Raw genomic sequence first — 9,512 nt, 5'->3', positions numbered from 1 at the left:
TTGTTTTGGTATACAATGCTTTATAGTGGAGTCCCGAGGAGAGGAATTGAAACAGGATGTGAGAGGTCTGTAGATATTTTCACAGCCCCCTTTCTGAGACATGCAATATGCAGGTCCTAAGTGGAAGGCAGGTTGGTTGCAATTGTTTTTCCTGCAATCCTAACTATCTGTCGGAGTCTCTACCTGTCCTGTTTGATTGCTGTGCCAAACCGAACAGTTACAGAAGTGCAACTCAATAATTCAGACAGACTCAATAATTCCTCTGTAGATATGTATCAGCAGCTCCTTGGGCAGTCTGAGCTTTCTGAGTTCGTAGTTGCCAAAAGAATACATTTCTTATCATCCCAAACTTTCTCAGTGTGAATTTTGGTGAAATTCCGAGAAAGCAGAAGGGAAAGGAGTTGCTACAACCAGCTGAAAGTCTCTGCTTTGTTTCTCTCCCACCCGGTGTCTCATCCAGCATTTTTCAAAGGATTATTGTTTCACAGACTGTGATAGAAACAGACTGTGGTAAATTACAGATTAGGTTTCAGCTAAAGAGGAATGGAACGGATTAAGGAGGAACAAATTGGTAAACCGGAACTGAACAGATTGTGCTTTCTTCTTGCAGATTTGAGGAGCGGAGTCTCCGAAGTGTGATGGGCCGTGATCGAGAAAGATGCTTGTGAATGGTTGACTGGATGTTTCTGGCCTTCTGAAACCTCCTTAGTGCAGAGAACGATGGCGACCAGCCTGACTGCAGAAGGAAGCATATTGGAGATGGGGAAAGATCTAAGATGATCCGATGAACCCATGGGAGGGCCTAGCGGGAAGCCAAGGTGGGGCTTCAAAGCTGTTCTAAAGGCGTAAACAGCTCAGTTTCCTGGGAAGGGTATGGCCAGATCCTTTTTCAGACCACAAAAGTTTCTTCGGAGGACCCAGTTTCTGCTCTTTTTCCTCACAGCCGCTTATCTGATGGCAGGTAGCCTTCTCCTCCTACAGCGATCTCGCTTGGTCCTCCAGCAAGGCTCCAGGGGCTTCTCCAGGAATCAAGGCCTACCAGTTGCGGAGACTTTGCCGGGGGATGCAAAGGCAGAGAGCAGACCAGTTCAGATGCCTCACCTGACTTCTAAGCTTCTTGTCAACATGCACACAGTGTATGGGTCCAACCCGGACCAGAAAGATGGACCACGGTGGTTGATCTCCAGAAACTCTGAATTGAGACAGTTACGGAGACGTTGGTTTCTCCGATTTGTAAATGACCAAGAACCTGTTCTGGCTTCTGGAACAAAAACACTGAAGCACACCTCCAAAAACAAAGGTAAATCTGATTTATGCTAGATTTTGCAGAAGCATTTCAGAAAGGAGACATAGATACATTGAAATATCTTCTGTGGGATGATGATATGATGATGATGATGATGATGATGATGATGATGATGATGATGATGATGATAATCTTTGGTGAGATTCACAGCCTTTGGGGCTGGTTGGTAGTTCAACAGCTCGAGTCCTAACAAAGGACCTAGGAACTGTTAAGAGCCGGGGTGGCGCAGTGGTTAGGGTGCAGTACTGCAGGCCACTTCAGCTGACTGTTATCTGCAGTTCAGCGGTTCTAATCTCACCGGCTCAAGGTTGACTCAGCCTTCCATCCTTCCGAGGTGGGTAAAATGAGGACCCAGACTGTGGGGGCGATATGCTTGTTGTTCACCACAGTCCGTCCCTGGAGGAAACGGCTTCTCCAGGGCGGCACCTGGGCACAACAATATCACGTGGGGTCACCCACGAAGCTAATCCTAGAAAGAACTTGAGGGCACGATCTCTCTGGGTGAATGACAACTTTATTATGTAGCAAAGCTGAATATATAAACTTTCATACGCAAATTAGGTTTTCAAACATTGCAAATGTCATTGGTTACAAATTATGCATCTGGACCAATAATAGAATTGATAACTGCGCGCTTCCTAAGTTTCACGTGTGTGCCCTAGTTTAGCTGTTTTCAAGCAAGTACAAAACAAGCAAATTCTACAGGTATCAAGAACAATTTGTGGTCGGCTACATCCGTCCTGTGCGGCTAGATGTGCTGTCTAAACCATTTCCTATAGAAGGAGGCTTGTGAACAAATATTGCTGAAAGAATAATTATTACAGTGCTTACTCTTATCAGACTATGGTGATTCTTAGAAATAAATGCCACTAAATTAAATGGATGACCAAGTAAATGTTATTAGTAACTCTTAAATATTTGGGCCACTTACTAATCTTTTCCAAAGAAAGACATTCTCAGAGAAATAGGATAGCAACATCTCCTCCTTTTCTTTTTATTATCTTTTTGTCAAAGAGACTCTTCCTCTTCATCTACCAGGGCTAATCACAGCATTCTACACATAAACCAATAAAAAATCACATCATGGCAAAGGGGGAATAGACAGTTACAGCACAGCATAGGGGAGAGAAGGGCATGTGTGGGAGTTGCTGGCTCATATAATTCATGTTACATGAGGCTGCATAATGAGTCCTGGCCGTTTAGGCCGGAAGGATGCTTCTGGTGCGATGTTTTTGCATCCCTGTGTATGTGTGTTTCAGACAGCAGAAACTGCCCTGCACACACACACCCGGAATGAATTCCAACACTGTTTTTGTTAAAAGGCAGCGTCTCCCTCTTCATTGCTGGGCATGCGGAAGGGAGCTTTCCCCATGAAGGGGTTGACTGTTCATGTAACTCCATGTGGTTGACAATGTGAATGTTCTTCTGTGGAGCCAAGCTAGAGAGTATATTCTTACACATAGTTAATAAAGAGGGTGCACATTGAATACAGCAACACAACAGTATCAGCAAAGCAACAAGGGTTATAACGGTCTTGGCAGTATTTCCCAACCAGCTAAAATTAGGTAACCAAGAGGTCATCCAATCCCACCAGGAGTCCAAGGCTTTGTATGTTTGTCCAACTGTTTGAACGGTATCATGTAATTTTTCCACACTGGTTTCAATTTGTCCAGACTGGTTCAAATAATGACAACAGGTAGCATTCAACCAAACACATAGTAGGGGGATCTGCGGCGAAAGACAGGGCAGCCGGTCGGGGGAGTGGAGGGTGGAGGGTGCTCTGCTCTGTGTTCCAGGTCAGAGACAGAGACAGCCTCAAGCTGTGGTTCCTGTTGGTTGGTCATGGTCAGGCTGCTTCTGTGTTTGTGTAGGTGGTTGTATAGGTGGTTTTGGCAAATATGGTCTTACGTGCCATCCTGGGATCCAAAGAACTTTGTCTTTTAATTGGATTGCAGCGTAGTTCCTTTCCCAGGTCAGCAGGTCAGCAGGTCCTCACCACGTCAAGTCAGGCAAGCAGCGATAGTAGACAGGTGGACGGGAGGTGTCTGCAGTAGGTGGAGCTGCAAAATGACGAGTCGCTGCCGAGGATGGTGGACTGCCGGTGTGTTGCACTGCTGGGAGGCCAGGGGGCATTTTCCCCTATTGCCAATATATCTGTCCAGGGCATGTTTTAATATCTGGTTGGCGCGCTCAGCCAACGCCTGACCCTGGCTGTTATAAGGAATGCCAAATTTCTCTTTTGGGCGTCCCAGCGATGCAAAGGTCCGAATCGAATGATTAATAACATGTTTGGTGGCTTCACCCCTTTGGGGGGGATGCCATAATGTAGCCTGAACATGTATAACATGCATTTGCCAAATTTGGCAACACTCTGTCCCTCAGGGATTAACTCCCATAGGGAGAGGGTTTGCCTGCTGGCTACAGGTGGGGCATAGTTGAATAATTGCTGATGCCTCATTTGCAGTAATGCCAAATGGTTTTATGAGCGCTTTTTTATTCTGGTGAAAGTAAGAGTGGCTATCCCAAGGTGTGATAGCAGAACAAACATTGACATGGGGTGGGGGGGCTGATGCCGCAGCGTCAGCAACATCATTGCCCTCCTGGAGAGGCCCAGGGAAGGGCTGACTTCAGATATGGGAGACATGGAAAAAATAACAGCGAGAGGAGACAAGACCTTGTAAAGTGAGAAACAGAGACAAAAGTTGTGAATCAACAGAAGAAGAGAGATAAGACTCACACAAAGAAGTCTGGGGTAAGAGAAGGATCGGCTCGGGCAGAAGCCAAGCCACGGGCCACAGTACTGCCAGCCATAGTAGGGAGAGAGAGAGAGGAAGCAAAATAAACGCCGGCAGGATCAGAAGAAGGAGGGGGAGGTAATGTGAGCGAAATGTCAGAAACAGAAGGAGAGGGAGGGGGGGAAACAGAGGGAGAGGAGACAGACGGGACAAAACTTGAAGGGCGATCTAAATAAGGAGGTGGGGGAGTAAGATCAGGGGGTTCTATGGGAAAAACAGGAGAAGGGTCAGAATAATGGAGTCTAAGAGCAGCAAGTATGACCTTCCAAGTCAGGAGCATCGGAGTAGGAGCACGAGGTTCCTGATGGAGATATGTGCCTATTTTCACCCATGGTCCAGGTTTAAGGGAGCCATGGTGAGGATAGGAGGGGCAGTTTTGCCAAATGTGCATTAACAGTTGGCGTAATTCAGATTTGGTAGGAAAGACAAATTTCTTTGTTAATTGACTTTTAGAAGCTCTGAGAATCTGGCCAAGTTCTGAGTTCCCTGCTCCTTGGACAGATCCGCGCCCATACTTACGAAAGATCAGTCGTTTCCACGAACGACGACGAGTGCGCGGGTAAGCGATGGGGTCTCAGGCACGCAGCGGTGAGGCTGCGTCGGTCCGGCGGAAAAAATCACGTCGGGGTCACCACTTGTTGTTCACCACAGTCCGTCCCTGGAGGAAACGGCTTCTCCAGGGCGGCACCTGGGCACAACAATATCACGTGGGGTCACCCACGAAGCTAATCCTAGAAAGAACTTGAGGGCACGATCTCTCTGGGTGAATGACAACTTTATTATGTAGCAAAGCTGAATATATAAACTTTCATACGCAAATTAGGTTTTCAAACATTGCAAATGTCATTGGTTACAAATTATGCATCTGGACCAATAATAGAATTGATAACTGCGCGCTTCCTAAGTTTCACGTGTGTGCCCTAGTTTAGCTGTTTTCAAGCAAGTACAAAACAAGCAAATTCTACAGGTATCAAGAACAATTTGTGGTCGGCTACATCCGTCCTGTGCGGCTAGATGTGCTGTCTAAACCATTTCCTATAGAAGGAGGCTTGTGAACAAATATTGCTGAAAGAATAATTATTACAGTGCTTACTCTTATCAGACTATGGTGATTCTTAGAAATAAATGCCACTAAATTAAATGGATGACCAAGTAAATGTTATTAGTAACTCTTAAATATTTGGGCCACTTACTAATCTTTTCCAAAGAAAGACATTCTCAGAGAAATAGGATAGCAACATATGCTGACTCTGTAAACTGCTTAGAGAGGGCTGAAAGCCCTATGAAGCGGTATATAAGTCTAACTGCTATTGCTATTGCTTAGGTAACGTCGAAAGATATAAGCTATTCCAAGTAGGGTGGTTTTTTTGTAGAATCAGAATGTTCAAGTCTGATAAAGTTAGCTTTTGGTCAGTTCTGCCTTCAATACTTTTCAAGTATTGGCTATGCATAGCTTTGTTTTTCCAATTTTCAGCTCGCTTCTTAATTACTTCTTTCTTATATTCAGCTTTTGACTTAGTTGTCTTTAAAAGGCCTCCTTTATTTACTTCCTTAATCATTGGTTCTTCACTTTTCTGGATGTAATCATTCAAGCTGTGTTTTTCTTCTTCTGCAGTCTGTTTTACTTGTAGGAGTCCTCGACCACCCTCTGCTCTTGGTAGATATAATCGGTCAACATCACTTTTAGGGTGCAAAGCATGATTCATTGTCATAAGCTTCCTTGTTTTTCTGTCCAAATTGTCCAACTCCATCTGGGTCCAGTCAATTATTCCTGCAGAGTATCGAATCACAGGTATAGCCCAGGTATTTATGGCTTTTATGATGTTTCCTCCATTCAATTTGGACTTTAATATCTTGCAAATTCGTCGAATGTACTTGGATGAAGTTAATTCCTTGACTTTATTATGCATTAAGTCAGAGGCCTCTAAATTCCCTAAGTACTAGCCTTTTTCTGGTTTTACTGCCTTTATTATTTCTTCATTCTCAAGTTCTATTCCATCATCTTCTATGATCTTGCCTGCTTTGGTTGCCATTGTTGTACATTTGTCAATTCCAAACTGCATACCAATGTCTTGGCTAAATTCTTTTGTGCTTTCAATTAATAGCCGAGGTGGCGCAGTGGTTAGAATGCAGCACTGCAGGCTACTTCAGCTGACTGTTAGCTGCAGTTCGGCTGTTCAAATCTCACTGGCTCAGGGTTCACTCAGCCTTCCATTCTTCCGAGGTGGGTAAAATGAGGACCCAGATTGTTGGGGGCGATATGCTGACTCTGTAAACCGCTTAGAGAGGGCTGAAAGCCCTATGAAGCGGTATATAAGTCTAACTGCTATTGCTATAACTGCTATAATAAATTCAGTTCAGCTTTTGTTTTACAAAACAGCTTCAAATCATCCATGTACACCAAGTGTGAAATTTTCAGTCCTTTCTTTGCAAGTTCGTATCCACAGTCCATCTTCTTCAAAACGATTGTCAGTGGTAGCATTGAGAGTATAAATGTAGAGGTGAAAGGGGAATCGCCCTGGAAAATGCCTTGTTTAATTTCAACTTCACCCAGTTCTTCTTCATTAGCTATAAGCTTCGTTTTCTAGAGGTTCATTGAAGTTTCCATGAATTTTTGTATGTTGCTGCTGATGCCAAAGATTTTCAGGCATTTCTTGATCCAGCTATGGGAACTGAATCAAAGCCATGAACAGGTTGTTTTGTCTTTTCTTTGAATTATTTAGGATTAGCTTGTCAATTAGCAGTTGGTCCTTTGTTCCTCTTGAATTTTTGCAGCATCCTTTCTGTTCTACAGGAAGCAAGTTATTTCTTTCCAAGTATCCATAAATTTGGTTTGCAATGATACCAGTAAGGAACTTGTATGTTGTTGGCAAACAGGTGATTGGCCTATAGTTTCCAGGATCCTTTCCTTTTTTTTATCATTTTGGATCAAAAATGTCCTTCAGTTGTCATCCATTCATCATTTTCAGGTGTTTTTAAGATCTGGTTCATTTGGGCTGCCAATCTTTTGTGCACACTTGTAAGTGCCTTTAACCAGAAGCCATGTAACTCATCTGGTCCAGGTGCACTCCAGTTCTTCACTTTTCTTGACTTTCTTTGTACCATTTCTTTTGTTATTTTCACATCTTCCATTTTATGCACTTTAATAGAATCCTCAATCTGTTTGATCCATTTTGCATTTCTGTTGTCGTTCTTGTTGTTTTCCCACAAATTCTTCCAGAATTTCAGAGCTTTCTCTTTATCAGGCTTTTCATTTGTTGTTACTCCATCTCCACTTTCTAAGCTTTTATAAAACTGGTGCTGATTTGCTCTGAACTGTGAGTTTTCCTTGAACTGAGTTACTCGGTTTTCATACCTTTTAATCTTTTCAGCAACGGCAACAACCCTCTGCTTCAGCTCTTCAATTACTACCGCAATCTCCTTATTCTCCAAATCATATCTTACTTCCAGGCTGCTTTTGACCTGCTTTAGCTGACCTTGCCTTAGGTTCTTCAAGTTGCTCAAGTCTCCACGAAATTTTTTGATCTTCAATTCCAACCGAATTTTCCACTTAGGCTTCCTCTTCTTGCCCCATTGGTTCTTTTGTATTTTCAAATCCAATTCTTTGGTGGTCATGAAGGCTGCTGCGTACATCAGCTGGTTTGTTTCAGCTAATGTAGTGGTTTGAATGGTTTGCACAGCCTCATTGACCTTTTTTAGTACAGGTAAGTCAGGTAAATTTAGAATTTTCAAATAGTGAGGTAGCTCTTTAGGTATTGCTCCAAGGGCTCCAATTACAATTGGGACAACACATGATTTCTTTTTCCACAGTCGTCAACCACTATTTGCAAGTCCCGGTATTTTGTGATTTTTTTCTTGCTGTTTATCTTCAATTTGTTGTTGTTGTTGTTGTTATTTCCCACCTTTCTGCTTATTAAAGTGCACCAGGCAGTTTACAATAGCATGACGTAGAAAATATTAAAGAAACATTGTCAAGAAATCAGCAAAAAGTCAAATCAAAATTTAAATTAATACTAGTTGATAACCTGTCATTGTCCATGTATTTATTTATAGGGGGGAAATGTCTGGACCAAATGTAATTTCTAATGTTGGATTTTCCCCCTTACCAGAGGGAGCTCCCTTGTGGAGTACTGTGAAGCCGGTACCATGGCAACTCCACCGTGCTGTACAGTAGAAGCCATTTTACGGCAATACAGTAGAAGCCATTTTAAGGCACAACAGGCCAAAATGAGCAAAGCATTTAATTTATGTTCACATTTCCTCTGAGTGGCTCACAATTCACCATCTGTCCTTTTACCTTCACAATACCTCCATGAGGTTAAATGATGGTTAGTAACTGGTCAACCAGTGGTAGACCAGGAAGTTGATTCCACATGATGACTACAACTATATTTTATTGTGATAGTCTGTAGTAACAGATTCTTGCATATTTGCCCCTCGTCTTCTCTCTTCCTATCCTTTGTACCATAGGGCAGCATCTTTCAACTGTGTCAATTTGAAAATGTGTAGTCTTCAACTCCCAGAATTCCCCAGACACCATGTTGTGAGTTGGAGACCGTACATTGAGAGCTGCTCAGGGAGAGAAATGATGCTTAGGGAGTGGCGGTACAGTCCAAATTTTGATCACATGACCATGGGGGTTCTATAACAGTCATATGTGTGAAAATGGTCACAAGTCATTTTTTGAGTGATGTTGTAATTTTGAATGGTCACTAAATGAATGATTGCCCAAGCCATTTACAGAATCAGCATATTGCCCCCAATAATCTGGGTCCTCCTTTTACCGAGCTCGGAAGGATGGAAGGCTGAGTCAACTTTGAGCTGGTCAGGATCGAACTGCTAACAATTGACAGAATTCGCCTACAATACCGCATTTGTGTTACTAACTGAACAATGCAGTGATTCACTTAATAACTGTGGCAAGAAGGTCTCAAAATGGGGCAAAACCCACTTAACAACTGTCTTGCTTAGCAACAGAAATTTTGGGGTCAATTTTGGTCATATGTCAAGAAGTAACTGTCATCTTAATTAAAAACCCTTAAAGCAGGTATCAGTATTCTGAGTAATGCATCTGCCAAAAGCAGAACTCCGAGGCAGGTAGATTCCTCAAAGAACATGTTTATTAGATACATCATATCGACACAGCTACTGAAAACGAACTCCAAAAATTCCTGCAGTTTTAGACTAATTTAAAGAACAAATAGTTCCCTCCCCAAATGTCACCGGTTACATTGTAAGTAGCTGAGAGGCTGGGATGACCTTGGTTCCTACAAGAAATTTTTTTGTTTTGACTGTTAACCAGTCTATCTACTTCCCCCTCCCTTCCCCCTCTCAGAGTTCGTGGCAACTATGAGACAGCATAAGATGGCTTCAGCCAGGTTCGCTTCAGAGTTGACAGCAGGAGGAAAAGA

At 43.0% G+C, this 9,512-nt stretch overlaps 1 protein-coding gene across 1 annotated transcript in view; it reads left to right on the top strand.

The window, feature by feature from the left end:
- Window positions 1-873: 873 nt before the first annotated feature.
- The window catches only part of LOC116508144 (WSC domain-containing protein 1-like), a 60,092-nt gene continuing 51,453 nt past the window's right edge, over window positions 874-9,512 (top strand). Inside the window, 1 exon segment of the mRNA XM_032216644.1 lies at window positions 874-1,300. Within this exon segment, the coding sequence (XP_032072535.1) occupies window positions 874-1,300 (427 nt within the window).

The sequence above is a fragment of the Thamnophis elegans genome, chromosome 4 (genome assembly GCF_009769535.1).
Source record: "Thamnophis elegans isolate rThaEle1 chromosome 4, rThaEle1.pri, whole genome shotgun sequence".
NCBI classification, from domain to species: Eukaryota; Metazoa; Chordata; class Lepidosauria; order Squamata; family Colubridae; genus Thamnophis; species Thamnophis elegans.
Note: the sequence above shows the minus strand (reverse complement) of the source record. Positions and strands in the feature narration are given on the sequence as shown.